General features: G+C 38.5%; 1 protein-coding gene across 1 annotated transcript in view; it reads left to right on the top strand.

The window, feature by feature from the left end:
* KIF15 (kinesin family member 15) overlaps positions 1-22,797 on the top strand; it is a 116,713-nt gene that overhangs the window by 80,283 nt on the left and 13,633 nt on the right. Inside the window, 10 exon segments of the mRNA XM_073230495.1 lie at positions 2,425-2,575; positions 2,778-2,863; positions 3,853-3,922; positions 4,295-4,381; positions 5,350-5,454; positions 6,256-6,378; positions 20,482-20,628; positions 21,187-21,288; positions 21,573-21,702; positions 21,705-21,733. Coding sequence (XP_073086596.1) covers positions 2,425-2,575; positions 2,778-2,863; positions 3,853-3,922; positions 4,295-4,381; positions 5,350-5,454; positions 6,256-6,378; positions 20,482-20,628; positions 21,187-21,288; positions 21,573-21,702; positions 21,705-21,733 — 1,030 coding nt within the window.

The following is a 22,797-nucleotide window of genomic DNA, read 5'->3' as shown; positions in this document are numbered from 1 at the left end:
GACTACTTGAAGTGCAAGTGCTGTAAGCCCAACTCAAACTAGTAAAACAAACAAAAAGGTAATTTATTAGTGCAGAGCCTTGGGAAGACCCAGGGTGATTTTGGTTTCAGGGACAAACTAGATTGAATCTCACATGATACTTTCAGTATATACTCTCTCTCTCTCTCTCTCTCTCTCTCTCCCTCTCCATCCCTGCTCTGCTTTCCTCTGTGTGTTGCCCTCACTCTTTACTACTGTTGAGGGTCTTCCTGTATGTGACAGGGAACAGATTGCCTCAGACAGCTCCATATTTTGTCTCCTAGCAGAACAACCACTAGAAAGAAATCCTCTCCCAACAGCCATGTATCCATCTCAACAAAAATGTGAACTGCTCTTGCTTGAGCAATTCTTTGTACTCATCTGATTATCTTCAGACCAGTCACTTATCAAGGGTTTCAGGTGGTACTGGCCTAACATAGGTGATGCTTCTGTTCAGAGGGACAGCTGTTCCTAGAAGGGACATAACAAGGTGGACCAAATCAGTAGTTGTCACCATTGTCCTTAGTAACTCTCCAGAGGCTTGGTGGTTAGTCATGTGCAGGTTATCTTAAAAAGGAAGTAATCTAAGAGGTATATTGTTTGTTTTTACTGTTTTTCTCCTTGCTAATTTCAGTCTTGTATAAACAAGATTTGTATTCCAAAAATACAAAATGGTTTTAAGCTATCTCCTGGCAAGAATTTAATAATGGCCATTTTCAATGTGATGCTATGAATGAGGTGTGAGTGTGACTGTTCACACTAGAAAAGCTACTAATAGGTAACTTTGAATTTCATTTTTATGGAAGTCGCAAAGATTAAAATCTTTGGCTCTTGAGTGTGTGAGTATACAATGAAGAATTAAAATAGAGGAAGAAAACTTGAGATCTATGGGCCAAATCCATTCATAGCATGTTTTTGTTAGCTTGGCTCAGTGTGGTTTTTAAGAAGAATTTAGCATAGCATTTTTAGAATTGAGGGCTTTCTTACAAAAATGGCTATATCAGCATCTTAAAAATCAGCCAGTTTATGGCATTGGGTCCACATTTCTGTGTGGCAACCATAGGCCTCTGTGTGGATCATTCCTCTCTAAAGGGGTGTGTTCTGAGTAGCACAGCCTCCACCACCCCTGAGCGGTTTCCCCAGTGCCAAGGCTGCTGCTGATCAGTTGCCGTTTGCCATTTGTCATCACAATTTGTTTTTTCATACACCTGACACTTGTTTCTAACATCTGAATCACTGAATCTAATCTTGGCTTTGTCATAAACTGATCTTGTGTGATTTTTTTTTAAAAGTCATTCTACTAATCTCATTGAATCTTAATTTCCTCATGTTTATATGTCAGAGTTGAACCAAATTTAAAATGTTAGGAATCCACTATATTTGGCCATGCACTTAAAGTCTGTCTTAAAAATCTCAAACACTTCCTTGCTTTTTAAGTTAGACATAATTTTACTTTTCTCAATGTCTCAGGTTTAACATTGAGTACAACACTTATGCTTATCCATCATGGCTCTCAAAGGTTGCTAAGGCCCCTGCATGAAACAGCACAGCGCAGCTATGTGTTCTTGAGTTATTTTGCCTGGTTTATATACACAGTTTATATCACAAGTACATATTTCTGCCCCCCCTACTATCTGTTGTCTGTGTATCTGTCTTTAGCAGCTGATTTATACCACTTTGTAATTTGCTGTCTCTGTTCTTCTTTAAGTTAGTAAAGCAGATGGATCCCTGTCAATTAGCCTGTGTACAAGCTAGTACATGGGTTTTGGATGATGCCAGAATCAGGTTCATTGTTTACAAGTTCTTGGCTGAGCTCTGGATGTCTGTGCGTGTTAGAATATGTTGGGGAACAGAACAAAATCGTGAAAACCTAGAAAGCAGTAAATAATAATTACGTAAATTAAAAGAGTTCTATCTTGAGTGAATTTACCCTCTTCTTTAGATTGAAGCCACATTTTCCATCTTAAAAAACCTTCCTAAAGTTAGGGGAATATGTGATGAATGGAGAGAGTTGAGCTATTGGCAAAACTAAATTAATGGCTAGCTTAATTCCATGTGGGGTAGCTCTGGAACCCCTTATATATGTGTTATTACCCTAAACTGCCAATGAGTTAAGCATGTCTGGGTGAAGCCATGGAAGAACGAATGAGGAAGCAGATGGCTACAGGCTCTCACACCCACCCCATCTTCTCCATTCCCATCACACTAGTCTGTGGTCCAGTGTGTCTTCAATGTTTGTTCATCATGGACATTTCATATACATTCATGAGGAGCTTTACATCAGTCAAGACTTCTGTGAGTTGGGAATAGTCTGTAGATGGGATAAATTGAACTACAGACAATCTGACTAGCAGAACTACCTTTAATGTTTATATTTACCATTGTAAAAATGTTTTCCTGATAAAGATTAGAAAATGAAAAGCTTCTTGAGAGCAAAGCCTGCCTACAGGATTCCTATGACAACTTACAAGAAGTAATGAAGTTTGAAATTGACCAATTTTCAAAAAACCTCCAAACCTGCAAAAAAGATAATGAAACTCTGAAATCTGACCTGAATGTAAGTTAAGCAGGCTGTTGATTATTGATGAATTTGTCCTAGATGTGTTACTGATCACTGAAGAGCAGGTCAAGGACTGTTTTGACCTCTTCCTAACTTTCTATTACTGGCCCCTGGTGCCTGCCACATAGAAGGTACTTGATTGTTGACTACACATTGTTAGTAACAGTTACTTAAAATCTCATATAACATTGTCTTTTAGAATTTGATGGAGCTTTTTGAGGCAGAAAAAGATCGCAATAACAAACTATTATTACAATTTGAAGAACATAAAGAAAACAGTTCTAAGTGAGTGCTCTTTATCTTTTCCATTAGTTAACTAGAATATCATTTACTACTACATTCTTTATCTTGTGTTTTTTTATTGCTAACACCAGTAAAGCTATTTTTTTAAAAAAGCATTACAAAATAGATATCAGGTTCTTTTGTATAAATAGGTATGAAGAGAAATTTAATTTTCAAGACATTCAATAACTTGCTATGTATTAAAATGAATGCAGTTGGTGGCGATCAGAACTTAGGCCTTCTATAAACAAATCACAGTATTTATTATTGGAAGGTGGGGATGATTTTTATTTCTATCTGTACTATCATTTTTTTAGCTGCTCCTTTTTCCTCCCATCCCTTACTGTCAATGCTTTTGTCTTTCTTCCCTCTCTGAGTTCTTTTCCTTGGTGATCTGTGAATCTCTTGGCCTCAGCCAACAGGATGATTATTACTCTACTGAGAAGAATTTATGTCTCTTTATTCAACAGATACTTGTAGAGTTCTTACTCTGAGACAGATTCTCTTCTAGGCCCTGAGATACATACATATAGTGGATGTGTACATTTAGTTGGAAAATGGACAAATTAATTCATTTCATCATTCATTCAAACACTTAGTGATATTCAGTAAGCCAGGCACTATTCTGGTAAATGCCAGAATATTGAGAGGTAAAACGGTGAACAAAATATCCTATCCCCGTCCTCCTCAGTTTGACATCCTAGCATAGAGGGATAGGTAATAAACAAATACTAGGTGTTATATGTTATGTTCAGGAGTCCTAAGTATTCTGAAGAAAAATAAACTCTTGTGGCACACAACTGGGTTCTTATTAAATAGCTGTTGAAGAAATGAGTTCAAATTTCTGACTCCTATTGGAATATAGTGTCTGATACCAAGTATGTTTCTAATAAAGCTCAGTATAATTGCATTGAATCTCTTCTGTGTGAATGGACTCAGTTCCTTTTTCTACTGAACCAAGTTGTGAGTAAAAGGTGATTCTTTTCTTCCAGAGAAATCTTAGAAGTTCTTGAGGCTGTACGACAGGAGAAACAGAAAGAGATGGCCAAGTGTGAACAGCAGGTATACTCTATACCCTAACTGCAGTTTGAGGTCTGTAAATCTTATTCCTGATGTCTAAAGAGGCTTATGATAAAAACTTTCCACTTTCAAATGTTGAAATTGTTAATAAAAAGATGGATATTTTTGTTGGTTGTGTTATTTTTCAATTCTTGGCTTTTCTAACTCCCAGATGGCTATAATCAGAACTTGTTGGTGGTCTCCTAACAGAGACCACAAAGTCATTGTCTTTTAACCCAACTTACTATTTCCAAGTATTACTCCTAGCGTATACTGTATAATAAATGAAAAGCAGGTCTCAACTCCTTTTTAAAAAAAATGTATGTGTGGTTAACTGTGATTTCTTTTTCTAAAAATACTAATTTTTCCCCATAGATGGCAAAAGTACAAAAACTAGAAGAGAGTTTGTGTGCTACTGAAAAAGTAATCAGTTCTCTGGAGAAATCTAGAGAGGCTGACAAGGTAGGTAAAAGCTGAAGCTACATCTCTCTGTGTTTCCTTTAAATGCTGCTTTAACATTCCAGTCTCCTGTTACCAGGATGACTGATAGCTAGCATTTCTGTATGCACTAAGGCCTTGTTTGTCTTTCAAGATTGCCAGAGAATGTCTTCTCGAAGTGAATTCTCCATGTAACTTCAAGTGGAAACTTTTCTAACACCTTTGATGGCACTGTTTCTAAAACACATTCTGTCCGTTTTAACAAGGATGCTGTGTATGTGACCCATTTTTGTTGATACAAATTCTGTAATCCCTGGTATTGACTGTAAGGCTGGAGATACCAGAGGGAGAAGGGCGAGGATAACGCAGGCAGAGCAGAGACAGCACCAAGTAGCTCTGTGCTGTATGGGGAAGGAACAGCTCTTCCTGAATTCCAGTCCAATGACGTGCTGACAAACCCGGGATGCAGACCCCTTCCATCCAGAAGGAGGAGACCTCTGGCTGTCCGTCACCCGACCCTGAGCCAATAAAAATTCCCCACATACCCCTAGCGGCACCACTTCCCCCTCTCCTGTCTTAAAAACTCCCCACCTCCCCTCCTGGGCGCGACTTCCCCAGCCTGTGTTTCAGACTGGTGAACCTCGCCCAGGAATTGCGCTCAAATAAACTGCCTGGCCCTTTGTTGCCTCTCGTCGCCTGCTTATTTTGGCTAGAATTAATCTTACATTGACCTTAACTAAGAATGATAAGTGTAATATGTATGTCCAAATATAAAATTAGGTTTAAGTTCCTTATATGTCTACTTATTCATTTAAAAAATGATTAAATAAATAGTATAAAACCATTAAAATATAAATAGATAATAATGTAATATCACATGATATTTTGCTAAAATAAAATTAATTTCTTCTTTTACTAGGAAAGATAAATGTTTTATCATTTAATAATGATCTATTTAATGTCATTGAAGATACTGTTTCTCTCCTTGTCAGGAAGTTGTAGCTGACCTCATGAGCCACATCCAGGAGCTAAGAACGTCAGTTTGTGAGAAAACAGAAATTATTGATACCCTGAAGCAAGAAGTAAAGGACATAAACGTAAGTTCTGTCACCAATAAGATACTAAATTTGAGCATGAAACTCACTTCTCAATTCCTGAAGACTTTGCTTGAGGAGACAAATGTTCACCAGAAAAAAGATTCTGTGATCCAGTTACTTTCTTTAGAAATACTAATTAAAGCTCAACAGGTTTGTGTATTTGCAGAACTTGTAGAACCTTTAATGTACTAACATATAGCATGTATCTGGGAAGCAATGTAGCATTTCTCAGATTGCATTGCCCTGAGGAACAGTGTCGTCTGTGTAGATTTGGGAATTGCTAGATCAGAAACAGACTGATTGTTGCCAGTGATAGTTAAGGGGGTATATGGTGTTCCTTAATTGCTTTAAGAAAAAACATTTTAAGTTTAGAGACATTTTTTAGAAAGTGAGTCTGTTTTAGCATTAGACTTGAGCATTTCCTAAAGTCATCACTTCTGCATATATCTAAGTTAAATGTTAATGTTCCTCCTTTCCCTTGGGTTAAGGTGGAGGCTTTTGTCAATACTCCTCACTCCTCTGCCCCAAAAGGGCTTACTGCATTCCACATTTATTTCTAAAAGCAGTCTCTGATAAAGATGGAAAACTAGATATTTTTTCAGTGACACCTGTGGACTTTTCCACTCATCTTCAGTATTCATGCATTTATTTTTCCATTCCTTTATTCAACAAGGAATAGTTACTGAATTAATTTGTGTTAATCTAGTCATTACCTTGGAACTCAGACTCTTAAGCTATTTTAATTTAAAAATAAACATAATAAAGCAGACAGCTCTTGCATCATGACTTTCTTTCCCACAGTTCCAATACAGCTCTGTTTTGGTTGACAAAGAAGAGAGCAAAGGCTTGATTAAGAGACAGGAAATGGAGATTCTGGACCTGAGAGAAACCATTAGACTGAGAATACTTTCTGAGGACATAGAGGTAGATATAACGCATCCTGAATTTTTGTTCTCCATTCCTTGTCAATGTGTATATGTGTGTATGGAGGTTATTAGTGAATAAATAGAAGATTTTTTAAAGGAATAAGAAATAATTAGAGCTATTTTTCTTAGGGTAGTTTGGGAATTAATAGAGAAGACTGAAATTGTTTTATTTTGTCTAGTTGATTTATTTTCATTCATTTGCACCAACACCATGCTAAGTTCCTGCACCTGACTATTCTGAAAGGGGAGCAGAGTGGAAACTGCATTTACCTTGGATCTAGTGGTAGCAGCAGGCAGCAAAGAAAGGGCTGCTTAACAGGTTAACCTTCGGGTTGTCACTTTGATGCCAGGGTTCTTGTTCATGAAGCTGAAGAATGAGCTTCACAGTCAAGGTAGGAGAGCAAGGTACAGGCTTTTATTTAGAGATAAAGTGAAAGAATAGAGCTACTGGCTCATGCCAGGAGGGGATAAGACAGTCCGTGATGGTGCGTTGTCTAGGGGTTTTATAGGCAATTGAGTATTTTTCGAGAACATCAAAAAAAAAAAACAGACTTAGGGGTGTGGACTTGTACCATCTGCCCTTGTCCTCAAGGTGGGCTGGGTCATAGTCTGAATGCTAGGGCTGATAGCGGAGTCATGGGTTATGATGATACAATTGCAGAACACTCAAACATTCCAGGCTAAGTTGCTCCCAGTCTTTTGACCTTTAACTGATCTCACTGAAGATATCTGTATCTTTACCCTAGAGAATTAGTGTGACCTTGATTTTGCATAATGCTTAACAGAGTTTCAGTGGGGACTTCTTTGCCCATTGTTAAATTGCTCTGACTAAATATTCTGCTCTGTTTTTCCTGGAGGCCCTCACCCTGCTCTTACTACACCCACGGTCCCTGTCTCAACTTGTGTTTTACCTAATGTAGGTTTTAATTTTTTGTTGTTGATGTAAATTTATCTTTAAAAAAAATTGTAGCACTGTCACATGATCTGCATTTCAAAATAAACAAAGCCATATGCATTCCCTCTTGCGTATCCTCCCAGAGCTATTTTAGACAAATCCTATACCTTTAGTTTTCCTTTTTTTACACAGATGGTAACCTACTGCTCTGCATTTGTTAGAAATAAGGTTCTATTGCTAAATTATGCTACCCATGTAACAAATTCAACAAATATATACTGGACAACGCCACCCACCCCACCATTACAACCTGTCCATGGCTTGGCATTTGGGAGTGGAAGATTGAAACACAACTCAAATCATGCAATTTAGCTTCAGATATAGATGTATTACAGTGTAATAAATGACCTGGAAGCACAGAACAGGAGGGAGGGGAGTAATACCTGGAGAATTCCAAAGAGTTTTCCAGAGGAGATTGCATTTATATGAGACTTGGCTAGGTAGGGAAGTTTAGCTGCTGTGAATGTTTGTGGAGCATCCCCAGCAAGGGGAATAGTGGGTGTGTCTGGCTAGAGGTGCAAGAGCTGAGGTGGGGACAGACTTGAGTCTGTGTAGTGAAAGGTCTTGAGTAGCATCAGATGTATCTTTTAGGAAACCAGAACTGCATAGACTTGAAGCCCAGGTAGAAGGTGGTAGGGTCAGAACTAAGATTTTAATAAGAGCCTTTGGAGATAGATATCCAATGTGGATATACCCAGTTATTTGTATTTATGTCCTCCCATATCCCAGAAAGGATTTGAAGCTGCTAACATGCATATAATGTATGAAGATTAAAATAGACAACTAGAATGAGAATCAAATAAGAGAATAACAACTTACTAAGATCACAGGCTCTGGAGTTGGACTGCTTAGGAGTCTGAACTCTGGTTATGTGACCTTGTGAAAGTGATGTCTTTAGGCGCTTCATTTATCACCTTTTAAGGTAGAGATAAAAGTACTGCCTGTCGCAAATGATGCTGTGGAGATGAAACGACATAATATATGCCAAGTGCTTAAACATGGCCTGGCACTGTGTAAGTGCTTAATCTATGTTAGCTGGGAATATTTTTAGGAGCTAATTGAATAGTTAGTACACAAAAGCCACACCTAAGGTCTTACACAAAGTATAAAATGTGGACCAAAAATTCAGTTCCCACTGTGCAGTTTATTGCCAGAGTAAGAAGATAAATCTAGCTGTTTAGGAGTAGCTGAATGATGAGAATTCATGGCAATTTATCTAAAAGCTCTTCCTTACATCCTTTGTCTCTTTCTGTCTCTCTCTCTCTTTCGTTTACCTCCTTAAAAAAAACTGGCTATGTATTTTGAAGTATCTTAGATTCAGGTGGGACTGACCCCATGAACAGCCAGTTCACATTCCCTTTCTAGTTATCTCCCATCTCTGTTAGCTGAAATCTAGACTTATGGTTATGGTATGTGAATCATCAAATTCTTTACATATCATTGCTTTTCAAGAGCACAAGTTCCCAACCAAGCAATAAAATGGGAGCAGTAAATAGGATACAAATATAAAAACTGAAATAAAATGATTATTTACAGGTGATATCATTGTCTATGTGGAAATGCCAGAGTATTGCCTGAATAATAGAATAATGAGTTTAGTAATCAGTTATGAATTAGTAAAAAATATCTTCACTGTGTATCATCAGTAACCATTTAAAAACATAATGGGGTTTAAAAAATCCCATTCTCAAAAATAACAAAAGAGTATCAAAACCTTAGGGAAGAATATGTAATAACTGTTACCTATGAACATGTAACCTTTCTAAGAACTATGAAAAGAAATTTAAAAAAAAAGAATAGCTTTGCTATATATCAGTAATCACCAGTTAAACATAAAGGGAAAGGGGGGAACCTCAAGATGGTGGAATAGAAGGCAAGATGAAAACCTCCTACCACACACACACAAAGAGACAACTACAGCTAAACCTGGAAACTGCAGAACAGACTACCTATACTTAGGAGAGAAGAACAGACCACACAGAAAAGGTTAAAGAGGTAGAGCGTGACCAAGTGAGATCCCAACCCACAGGCAAGAGGAAGAGTAACATAGCAGGGAGGGGATAGGTGCCCAGGAACTCTACACACCTAACCCTGGAGATCTGCTCTGGGAACATGAATCCACATTGCATTGGGTTCTGGTGACTGGACGCCCCCCTGTGGAGGACAGGGAAGCTCTGCTGGTCCCACAGACCTAACACAGAGGCAGCAGTTAGAAAGACTTGCCAGCACTGGGAGAGGAGCTAGAGGGGCAAGGGTTGGATGGGGTTGTCTCTGTAGGAGAAAGGGCAGGTAGATGATACCTCCCTACCCTTTCCCTTGGTCCAGCAGGTTGAGCACTATCAGGAGCCTCAGGTGCTCCATCCCCCTTGCTGGCAGCTTAGCTCCAAGGCAGCTCCCAGTGTGCCACCAATGCACCACCCACTTGGCCCAGCAGCATCTGATTGTCTACCTGGCGGGCATAGGGAGATGCTCCCAGCTTTCAGGACCCTGTTTCAGCCCAACTGGGGAGACACCTGCAGGAGCTAGCTCTGAGAGCCCCTTCCAAAGGGTGTTCAAACTCAGTGCTGTGTGCCTTGCTGCTTCCAGGGTTTGCCTGTGGGAATCACTGCTGCAGCAGCTGTGTGTTGCTGTGGGGTGACTAGCTGCCTCCGCGGCCCACGTGACCTCCCACTGACAGACCCACTACCCTTGCCCACCCCCACACTCCTGAGCTACCCATATAAGCGCCATCACTGGCTGCAGCATGCCATCCCAGCACACATGGAGTACCACCAATATGAACCTGAAGGCCCTTCCACTGCTCACCAGTGCATCCCTGGAACCACACATGTCCCGCTGCCACAGCGAGCCCTCAGGCCCTTCCACTGTGTGACTTGCCACCTAAACACATCTGTGTCCTGCCAGCATGCGATTTCATTGCTTCCACTGTGCGTACCACCACCACTAATGCATGCCCATGCACCATCTCATCATGTGGCTCACAGCCACTGCCAAGCATCCAAGGACTCAGCAACTGGGTGACTTGAACAAGCCCTTGCACCATACCATCATACAACTCGTTTTCTAACCTCCATTAACACAGCAGCCCCTCCATCACTGTAGGGCAGGCAAAGGGTGGCCTTGCCCAGAACAATCCCAGCAGAAACCACTGCTCTGATCACATAGGTCCTGCTGAAGCAAACCACTTGGCCTCAGCAGACTGAGATAAACCACTGCTGGCAAAGAGACAGAAAGACAGCCCTGCCAATTGCCCACCAACAGCAACTGGGGCTCCACAAAAAAGGAGAGGCAGGTATTGGAAAGCAGTCCTGAGCTTCTGAACACCACAGGATGCCTTCTTCATAAAGCCATTACTCCCTAGATCAGAAATCCTAGCAGACCCATCTAATTCAGTGGACAAAACACACCCTGACAAAATGAGGAGGCTGAGGAATATGTTCCAAACAAAAATACAGGATACGATACCAGGTAGAGGGCTAAATGAAATGGAGATCACCGATCTTCTTGATAAAGATTTCAAAGTAAAAGTCATAAATATGCCTACTGATCTGCAGATATGTATTAGAGACCTCAGGGAGGAGATACAAGAGCTGAAGAATGCAGTAAATGAAATGAAACACAAAATGGAGGGAATGAATAACAGATTGTTGCAAGTGAAGAGACAATAAAGGAGATGGAAATTAGACAACAGGAACAAAATGAGGCTGGGGAGCAGAAAGAGAAAAGGATCTCTAGGAATGAAAGAATGAAAAGACAGCTGTGTGATCAATCCAAATGAAACAATATTCACATAATAAGGGTACCAGAAGGAGAAGAGTGAGATAAAAGGATAGAAAATCTCTTTGAGGGAATAATTGTTGAAAACTTCCTCAATCTGGGGAAGGAAATAGACACTCAGGTTATGGAAGCACAGAGAGCCCCTATCACAAGGAACCCCAGGAAGACAACACCAAAACATAATTAAAATGACAAAGCTCAAGGATAAAGAGAGTATTGAAAGCAGCCAGGAGAGATAAAAGATTACTTTTAAGGAAAACCCTATTGGGCTATCACTAGATTTCTCAGCAGAAACTGTACAGGCCAGAAGGGAGTGGCATGAAATATTTAATGTACTGAAATGCTTCAAATGTAAATGATAATGTTGCTGGGTAGAGGATTTTTTTTTAAATTTTTTTTAAAATTAATTTTTAAAATTAATTAATTTTTAAAAATTTTTTAAAAATTAAAAAAAATATCCTCTACCCAGCAATATTATCATTTACATTTGAAGCAGGGATTAAACAATTTATAGATAAAGGTTCAAAGAATTTATAACAATAAAACCATCATTACAGGATATGTTAAAGGGACTGCTGTAGATGGAAATGTTCCAAAGGCTAAATAGCTTTGATTATGAATCTAATACATAAAGTGTGGAGGAGGAAGAAGAAAAAAACTTCTACACTGTGTTTTAAATAGAGCAGTCAGCAACTTAACATAGACTGTTTTATTGTAAAGCGGCTATCCTTGAACCTTTGCTAATCACAAACCTAATACCTGTAATAGATACACAAAAAATTTAAAAAGGGAAATCCAACCACAACATTAGAGAACCATCAAATAACAAGAGTATAAAAGAGGAAAAACAGAACAGAAAGGAGCTATGAAAACAAACAAAACAATGAGATAGCAATAAACATATACCTATCAATAATTACCTTAAATGTAAATGGAGTGAATGTACCAATCAAAAGGCACAGTGGCAGAATGGATAAAGAAACAAGACTTGTTTATGTATTGCCTACAGGAAACTTATTTCAGACCCAGAGACATACACAGATTAAAAGTAAATGGATGGAAATAGTGCAAGCAAATAATACGGAGAAAAAAGCAGGAGTTGCAGTACTTGTATGAGACAAAATTGATTTCAAAACAAAGTAAGCAGAGACAAAGATGGACATTATATAATGATAAAGGGGTCAGTCCAACAAGAGGATATAACCATTATAAATATCTATGCAGAAGGATTAAAGATGGTGACGTGAGAGGTGAGAAAGAAACCTCCTCCCAAACCACATATAATATTTCCATATAGCAAATACATCAAATACTGAAAGAGCAACTGGAAAGAAGGCTGCGGCAGATGGTCTATACCAGGTCTACTGGGAAACCAGCGGACCTCAAGAAAAAGGATAAATTACCAAAGCCATGATCTGGAGGGACCCAAGGCCTTCCTCCACTGCAGCTCAATGGCGGGAGGAAGAGAAACAGAGCAGGGAAGGAGTGGGGGCCTAGGACTGCTGAACATCCAGCCCTGGAGATCTACTCTGGGAGCATGAACCTATATTACATGGTGCTCTGGTGATTAGTGGGGTTGGAAAGCTGAGACAGGAGGAATATCTGGAGAGACTGAGATTCCAGCCACTTGTGGAAAACAGGGATCCATATCCAGCTGTTCTGGGACTAAAGAAAGGTGGGCAGTCTGAGAGACTTCCTAACAGTGAGGGGGCTGCTAAAGGGACAAGGATTGCACAGAGCTTGCTGCTCTGGAGAAAGGACAGGTGGACAAAATTGTCCCCCTCTGCCCAGCAGGTTGGGAACTTTCATGAGCTTCAGGCACTCCATACCCATGGCTGGCTATGCAGCTCCGAGGAACCCCACCATGATACGCAGCCTGCTGCACCTTCCTTCCAGCCAGCACTGGCTTGCAAACTGGCTGCCCCCCAACATTGCACAATGCCACCCACAGGGCGGCCCCACCACCAGCAGCTACAAGTGCAAAGCATAGAGGCTTCTCCCTGTGCTCTCACCCACAGGCCCTGGCAGTGGAAGCAGGCACTACAGCCGGGAAGCAGGAAAGACCTCTTTTCTCCTGACAGGCACCAGCCCTGTTCCCCGGAGATCCCGCCATTGCTCCAGGGAGAGAGCAGTTCCAGAGTAGAGCTTTTATGGGCACTAGAGGGCGCCACACAAATATGAAGCATCAAAGGAACCTGGTTCAACCCAAAATCTGACAAACACCAGAAAAAGGACCAAGTGAAACTGAACTCACCAATCTTCCTGAAAGAGATTTCAAAATAAAAATCAAACATGCTCTAAGAGCTATAGAAAAATATTCAAGAACTCAGGGAGGAATTCAGGAATGAGATACAAACCAAGAATACAGTATCTGAAATGATACATACAATGGAGGGATTTAAAAGCAGATTAGAGGAGGTACAGTAAATGGTAAATGAAATAGAAATTAGAGAAGAGGAGTACAAAGACGCTGAGGCACAGAGAGAAAAAAGGATCTCTTGGAATTGAAAGAATATTGAGAGAACTGTGTGACCAATCCAAACGGAACAATATTCACATAGGGGTACCAGAGGAAGGAGAAGAGAGAAAAATGGATAGAAAGTGTCACTGAGGAGGTAACTGCTGAAAACTTCCCCAATCTGGGGAAGGAGATAGTCTCTTAGGCCATGGAGGTACACATCTCCCAACACAAGGGACCCAAGGAAGACAACGCCAAGACATATAATAATTAAAATGGCAAAGATCAAGTATAAAGACAGTATTAAAAGCAGCCAGACAGAAAAAAAGATCACATAGAAAGGAAAACCCATCAGACTGTCATCAGACCTGTCAACAGAAACCTTACAGGCCAGAAGGGAGTGGCATGATATATCCAATGCAATGAAACAGAAGGGTCTCAAACCAAGAATACTTAATCCAGCAAGATTATTATTTAAATTTGAAGGAGGGATTAAACAATTTCCAGGTAAGTGAAAGCTGAGAGAATTTACCTCCCACAAACTGTCTCTAGAGTGTATTTTGGAGGGACTGGTATAGATGGAAGTGCTCCTAAGGCTAAATAGCTGTCACCAGAGGAAATAAAACCACATCAAGAAAGTAGACCAAATAATTACTAAGCAGATGCAAAATCAAATCAACCACCCCCAAAGTCAGTCAAGGGATACACAAAGAGTACAGAATATGACATGTAATATATAAAGAACGAGGAGGAAGAGAAAGAAGGGAGGGGGGAAAAAGAACCTTTGGATGGTGTTTGAAAAAGCATATAACTAAGTTATTTTAGACTGTTAGACAGTAAAGAAGCTGCCCTTGAACCTTTGGTAACCATGAATCTGAAGGCTGCAATGGCAGTAAGTACATATCTATTGATAACCACCCTAAATGTACATGGACTGAATGCACCAATCAAAAGACATAGAGTTGCTGAATGGAAAAAAATAAGGCATGTCTATATGCTGCCTACAAGAGACTCACTTCAAACCCAAAGACACACACAGACTAAAAGGGAAGGGGTGGAAAAAGATATTTCATGCAACTAATAGGGAGAAAAAAGCAGGAGTTGCAGTACTAGTATCAGACAAAATAAACTTCAAATCAAAGAAAGTTACACGAGACAAAGAAGGATGTTATGTAATGATAAAGGGGTCAATCTAACAACAGGATGTAACCATTATAAATATCTATGCACCCAACACAGGAGCACCTACATATGTGAAATAAATTCTAGCATAATTAAAAAGGGAAATAGAATGCAATGCATTCATTTTGGGAGACTTCAACACACCACTCACTCCAAAGAACAGATCCACCAGACAGAAAATAAGTAAGGACACAGAGGCACTGAACAACACATTAGAACAGATGGACCTAACAGACATCTACAGAACTCTACACCCAAGAGCAGCAGGATATAAATTCTTCTCAAGTGCACCTGGAACACTGTGAAGAATAGATCATATAAAAGGTCAGAAAAAAAGCCTCAGTAAATTCAAAAAGATTGAAATTGTACCAACCAGCTTCTCAGACCACAAAGGTATGAAACTAGAAATAAATTATGCAAAGAAAACAAAAAAGCCCACAAACACATGGAAGCTTAACAACATGTTCCTAAATAATCAATTGATCAATGACCAAATAAAAACAGAGATCAAGCCATATATGGAGACAAATGAAAACAATAACTCAGCACCTCATAATCTGTTGGACATAGTGAAGGCCATGCTAAAAAGGAAGTACATAGCAATACAGGTTTACCTCAGAAAAGAAGAACAATCCCATATGAACAGTCTAAACTAACAACTAATGAAACACGAAAAAGAAGAACAAATGAGGCCCAAAGTCAGTAGAACGAGGAACATAATAAAGATTAGAACAGAAATAAAATTGAGAAGAATAAAACAATAGAAAGAATCAAGGAAAGGAAGAGCTGGTTCTTTGAGAAAGTAAACAAAATATATAGAGTTATCTAGGAAAAAAGTCTACACACATGAACAGAGTCAAAAATGAGAAAGGAAAAATCATTATGGACGCCACAGAAATACGAAGAATTATTAGAGAATATTATGAAAAATTATCTGCTAACAAACTGGATAATCTGAAGAAATCAATCACTTTCTAGAAAAATACAACCTTCCAAGGCTGACCCAGAAAGAAACAAAATCTGAACAGACCAATTACCAGTAACTAAATTGAATTGGTAATTAAAAACTACCTAAGAACCAAACTCCTGGACCAGATGGCTTCACTGCTGAATTTTACCAAACATTTAGTGAAGACCTAATGTCCATCCACCTTTAAGTTTTCCAAAAAATAGAAGAAGAGGGAATACTTCCAAACTCATTCTATGAGGGCAGCATCACTCTAATACCAAAACCAGACAAAGACACCACAAAAAAAGAAAATTACAGACCAATATCTGTGATGAACATAGATGCAAAAATACTCAACAAAATATTAGCAAACCAAATTCAAAAATACATCAAAAAGATTATTCATCATAATCAGGTAGGATTTATTCCAGGGATGCAAGGATGGTACAACATCCGAAAATTGATCAACATTATACTCCACATCAACAAGACAAAGGACAAAAACCACATGATCATCTCCATAGATGCTGAAAAAGTATTTGACAATTCGACAAAATTAAACATTCATTCATGACAAAAATTCTCAATGAATGCTCAAAGGGGGTATGTACTTCAACATAATAAAAGCCATATATGACAAGTCAATAGCTAACATCATACTTAATGGTGAAAAGCCGAAAGCTCTTCCTCTAAGATCAGAAGCAAGACACGGTTGTCCACTCTCACCACTTTTATTCACCCTAGTACTGGAAGTCCCAGCTATGGCAGTGAGACAACACAAAGATAAAATGCATCCAAAGTGGCAAGGAAGAATTAAAACTAACTTTTTGCAGATGACATGATACTATATATAGAAAACCCTATGTATAGAAAGGACTTCTCCAAAATACTTTTAGAATTAATAACTGGATTCAGCAGAGCAAGGTGCAGGATCCAAAATGAATACACAGAAATTTGTTGTCTTCCTATATGCTAACAATAAACTAGCAGAAAGAGAAATCAGGAAATCAGTTCCATACAACTGCATCAAAAGGAATAAAATACCTAAGAATAAACCTAACCAAGGAAGTGAAAAACCTGTATTCTGAAAATGAAGACACCCATGAAAGAAATTAAAAGAAGATACAAATAAGTGGAAATCTATCCCATGCTTGTGGACAGGAAAAATAAATTTTGTCAAAGTGAATCCTACCCAAGGCAATATACAGATTCAATGCTATCCTTATCAAAATACCAATATCATTCTTCAATGAACTAGAACAAATAGTTCTAAAATTCATATGGAACCACAAAAGACCCTAAGTAGCCAAAGCAATCCCGAGAAAGAAGAATAAAGCCAGGGGGATTACGCTCCCTGACTTCAAGCTCTACTGCAAAGCTACAGTAATCAAAACAGTATGGTACTAGCACAAGAACAGACCCATGGATTAATGGAACAGAATCAGAGTGCCCAGATATAAACCCACACATATATGGTCAATTAGTATATGGTAAGGATCCATGACTATACAATGGCAAATAGACAGCATCTTCAATAATTGGTGTTGGGAAAACTGAACAGCTTCATGCAAGAGAATGAAATGATTACTGCAACTCCATTCACAAAAGTAAATTTGAAATTGATCAAAGACCTGAATGTAAGTCATGAAATCATAAACCTTTTAGAAGAAAACATAGGCAAAAACCTCTTGAACATAAGTATGAGCAATTTTTTTCCTGGATACATTTCAGGCAAGGGAAACAAAATAAAAATAAACAAGTGGGACTACATCAGACTTGAAAGCTTCTGTACAATAAAGAACACCATCAGCAAAACAAAAAGGCAACCTGCAGTATGGGAGAATATACTTGTAAATGATTTATCTGATAAGGGGTTAACATCCAAAATAAACAGCTCGTATGACTTAATACCAAAAGAAAAACAACCTGATTTAAAAAATTGGGGAGGACCTGAACAGACATTTCTCTAAAGAAATCCAAATGGTCAACAGGCACATGAAAAAATTGCTAAGCATCAGTGAAATGCAAATCAAAACCACAATGAGATATCACCTCACACCAGTCAGAATAGCCACTATCCGAGAGACAAGAAGTAACAAGTGTTGGCAAGGGTGTGGAGAAATGGGAAGCCTTCTACACTGTTGGTGGGATTGTCAGTTGGTGTAGCCACTATGAAAACCATTATGGAGTTTCCTCAGAAAACTAAAAATAGAAATATCATTTAACCTAGCAATACCACTTCTAGGAATTTACTGAAAGAAAACAAAATCCCTAATCAAAAAGATAAATGCACTCCTATGTTTATTGCTGCACTATTTGTAATAGCCAAGATATGGACTAAGTGTCCATCAATGAATGAATGGATAAAGAAGAGATGGTACATATATACAATGGAATATTATTCAGCCATAAAAAGAAAAGATCCTGTCATTTGCAACAACATGGATAGATTTAGAGGGTATTTTGCTCAATGAAGTAAGCCACATGGAAAAAGACAAATACCAGATGATTTCACCTATTTGTGGAATATAAAAACAAACCAAAACAGAATGAACAAAACAGCAGTAGACTCGTAGACACTGAGAAGGGACTGGTGGTTATCATGGGGAAGGGGTTGAGCTTGGTGGGTGAGGAGGGTGAACGGGATAAAGGGGCACAAAAATTCTCAATCATAATATAAGTTGGTCATGGGGATAATAGTACAGCATGGAGAATATAGTCAGTGATTGTGTAACATCTTCCTATGTGGACAGATAGTAACTGCACTAGAGGAGGCGTGGATTTAATATGAGTCACTGTTGAATCAGTGTGTTGTATACTTGAAACTAAAATAAGACTGTGTATCAACTAAAAATAATAATAAAATGTAAAAAAAGCATAATGGGATGAAAAGATAGGCCTTTTCATAGAAACAACAAAGAGTATCAAAATCTTAGGAAGAAAATTTAACAAGTGTCAAAGACATAAACCTTTCTGATAGATGTGAAGGGAGACTTGGAAAAAGATCTGAAGAGAGACTTGAAGGCACAATATTTCAGTTACTCGTTTAGAAGTTTATGTACTTGCAATCCAAATACCATGTTTAGAGAATTTGATGAGATAATTTAAAAGTTTATTTGGTATAGAATAAAAGATTTCCCTTGGAAACTGAGAAAAATTATATGGAGGGACTTATAAACTAGTTGCCATATCCATGGGATGGGTGATAGGAAGAGGTCATTGCAACAACTTTGAACATCCACAGATGGATAACTGAATGCGAAGTAATTTAGTGTAATGGTAAGTGGGTATTTCACAACTGTGAAGAAAGGGTGGGTCGATTCAGTAAATGTTTTTGGGAAATTATCTGGCCAATTTGAAAAGATACAGTTGCAGTCTTACCAAAATCAAGTTCCAACTATATTAGAGTTCTGTGTAAATGAAGAAATCATGAAAATATTATAAAATACAAATACATATTATGATTGATTTTGAGATTGGATGGCCCTTTAAAAAAATCTTGATACTTAGGCAAGAAACCATAAAAGTTTATACAATATTTAAAACAAAAATAAAACTAGCAATATATTGGAGGGCAGAAATGTTTACAACTGATGATGACAAAGGGATCATCTCCTTAACACATAAAAGATCTCTTAAGAGTCAAAGAGTCAAGAAAGGACAGAGACACCTTTGGTGGAAAATGGACATAGGTGCATGAGGAAGTCCCCAAGGGGGGACTGTAGTGGCCCAGAAGGCTCTTTAAAATCAAAGAAATGCAAATTAAAATGAAAGCTATTTTTGGATCTTAAAACTGGTAAATATTAAGACTCAAAGATATGCAGAGAAGGGTGATTGCTCAAACTTCTAGTGAAGTTTAAGTTCATTTTTTGGGGAAGTGGTATGGTAATACATAGCCTCAAATTGCATATGCTGTAAGTTTGTACTCTTAGAAATTTAGCCTAAAGAAATCAGGAAATGAGAATAAATTGCATATAACAGTGAAAAATTCAAATCAGCCAAACTAGTTCATGATGGGTTAAATTGTGGCACAGCCATAAGATGAAATAGAGTCCATGCAATGAACATAATATGAGAAGAGTGAGTACCTGGAAAAATGTGATAAACCAAGTATATATGAACATATATGTATGCATACATGCATGTACACATGCATGTATTTTTATGCACATTATACATGTGTATATCTGTGTACACATTTGGAAAGTCAGGTAAGCAGATTTCTGCTCTGATTTGGTAGGGATGTTATACACTGTCCATCAAATTCTGTGTGCAACCTACAGGACTTCTTATAGTTTCTGCCACTTTCCATCAAGCTACCCTCCTGAAACTTTGATGACCTGTGACAATGTATCACAGTCTAGTGAACTGCGCAGCCCCCATCCCCCAGCTGTCCAAGGGGTACTCATCTTGACAGCTATTTACCTTCCATTGTAGAAAGAATTAGAATCGATGGTCAAGACAACAGTTAAGCCAGAGACCTGTGCATTGAGTCCTCCAAAAAAAGATCAGCTTTGAGGTCTTGGGGGTGAACGGGGGAAAAGGAGTAGAGTGCAGTTAAACTTTAACAGGGATACTTTTATGAATTTACTGTCACATTGTCTTTAGACCTGTTTACTTAAATATTAACTGCTTGTTTTGGAATGGATTGGCACACACAAAAATGTTCTTAAAACTTTCTTAACCGTTTAAAATTGCACATAGTAATGATTTGCGAATCCTTATTGGAGTACTACAATTCAGAAAGAAATGTGCCTTTGCGGGGATTGTTTCCTAACAGAGGGATATGCTCTGTGAGGATCTGGTTCATGCCACTGAGTAGCTGAACCTGCTCACTGAGGCCTCGAAAAAGCACTCAGGGCTACTGCAGTCTGCCCCGGATGAGCTGACCAGGAAGGAGACCCTGATCCAGGAACTTCAGCACCAGGTGAGACAGAGCACCTCACCTGATTCTCTGTACAGAAAGGTGGGCGCAGGGCACTTCAGTGCTTAGGCTGCGCTGGGGCTTTTACCGACTTGGTTGCTCAAGTGGTGGGTTCAGACCTGCTGGACTGCCTCCCTTCCCGCCCCCGACTCTCTCACATGCACCAGCAAGTGGTAGCCACTTGGATAAGGTTATGGCAGATTTAACCTCTTTTTTGCTATTGTTTTATATTCTGTAGTTTTCCCCAAATAACCCTTAGATTATTTGTGAAGCTGAAAAAGAAATTTTCTTGAAAAGTGTATATACATTTTTTTCTTAGATTAGTGTTTATAGTAGCAACTAAAGTATGCACACACAGAGGGCAGTTCATATATTATTTACTAGTTGCTCTGGTTTTGTCTTGTTTTAATATCTTACTGCTCTTCAAATTATTAACCAAGTCCTGAAAAAATAATATAAAGCCTATTTCCACATACTTTGGGAAGCTTATCTATTCTAATTGGACCATGTGCTCCTCATTATTCTCTAATTTGGAACCTTATATCTGTTCGATTTCCCCAGCTAAACCAAAAGAAAGAGGAAGTAGAACAGAAAAAGAATGAATATAACTTCAAAATGCAGCAGCTGGTACACGTGATGGATTCTGCTGCCGAGCACCCCCAGGTACTTTTCAGAAGAAGAGTGCATTCCAAGGGCAGTAAACAGTTTTGTGACTGATTAAAGTTTGGAAATTGCTAAGACTGTAGGTTTGTCTTTTTATGGAATAAGATTTTCACTAACCCCTTTTCTGCTCTTGTTGAAAAGGTACCAGTTTGTTATTTGTTTTACTTGGACAAGAGCTAGAATGACCAGCTAAATAGCCTGAATATTTTGTGTGTTTGGCATATCCATTTAGAAAGAAATCTTTATAACATCAATCAGATATTTGAAATTTGATTTAATTTTAGAGCCCGAGAACACCACCTCATTTTCAAACACAGTTGGCAAAACTACTGGAAACACAAGAACAAGAGAGAGAAAATGGAAGAGCTTCTAAGATCTCTCTGCAACACCTTGTAATAAAGCTAAATGAAGATAGGCCAAAAATGCTGAAATCCTCAGAATAAAGGTAACTGGGTAATTTTTTTCAATAAATTCCATTTTTTAAAATGAGTAACATCTTTCCTGTTTACTGAAGATACAAAATTCAAAAGGCACAGCACTAAAGGGAAGCCAGAAAAATCTTCCTCTCACCTTAGACTCCAGGCTATCTAGTTACTGCCCCTGGAGGATCCCATTGTAGCCAGTTTCTTATTTATCTTTTTAGAGCTTTTCAGTGCATTGTCTGTAAGCATTGTGTCCCTGTCCCATTGTTTTTTCTATGATAGAATCATACAGGGTGTACTGACTACTCTCATCATGGTGCTGACTTTTAGATCTTTACCAATTTAATATCTAAAGCCTGTTACCTCATTGTAATTGTAAATTTATGTTTTTCTTAATATGAGTAAGACTGAGTATCTTTTTTTTTCTGTTTCCATGACCTATATCCTTCACACATTTTTCTATTATTGGGCTTTTCAAAATGATTTGTAGGCATTTTTTATATATTAAAGATATTTACTTTTGTCTGTGATAGTTAAAAATGCTTTTCTATTGCTTGCCATGCCTTTAAATTTCCTTCTAATGTTTTTTATCCCAGGGACTTGGGAGTATAGTGGCTATAGTGTTCACAGTAGCATTCAGGGGTGGGAGGTGTGTGGAGGAGTGCCTGGTCGGGGGACAGGGAGGGTGCAGTGCTCCCTGGAAGACAACATTTACCCTGTGAGGTCATTTCTCTTTGGTAACTTTTTGTTTAGGAACAAAGTGAGCTTACTGTAACCAGATGACAAAGTATATGAAGATGGTATCACTCTTAAGCTTTGTTTCTCTTTTTATCTAGGATAGTTCCTCAGTATGCTACTATCTCAGGAATATGACTGTTATCCAGATTGGCAAGATCTTGGTGCTCAGAAGAAATTAAGTCAGGTTAAATGGAATCAAATAATTCCATTAAATGGTTAAGTGGAATCAAATAAAAAGATGAGTAGAATTAAATCAAAAAGGACAGTCCTTGAAGACAGCTGTTTATTTCTTCTGGATTGTTATGTTCATGATTTCCGAGCTGGAATCCCATTAAGTATTTTTAGTGAT

The sequence above is a fragment of the Manis javanica genome, chromosome 3, assembly GCF_040802235.1.
Source record: "Manis javanica isolate MJ-LG chromosome 3, MJ_LKY, whole genome shotgun sequence".
NCBI classification, from domain to species: Eukaryota; Metazoa; Chordata; class Mammalia; order Pholidota; family Manidae; genus Manis; species Manis javanica.
Note: the sequence above shows the minus strand (reverse complement) of the source record. Positions and strands in the feature narration are given on the sequence as shown.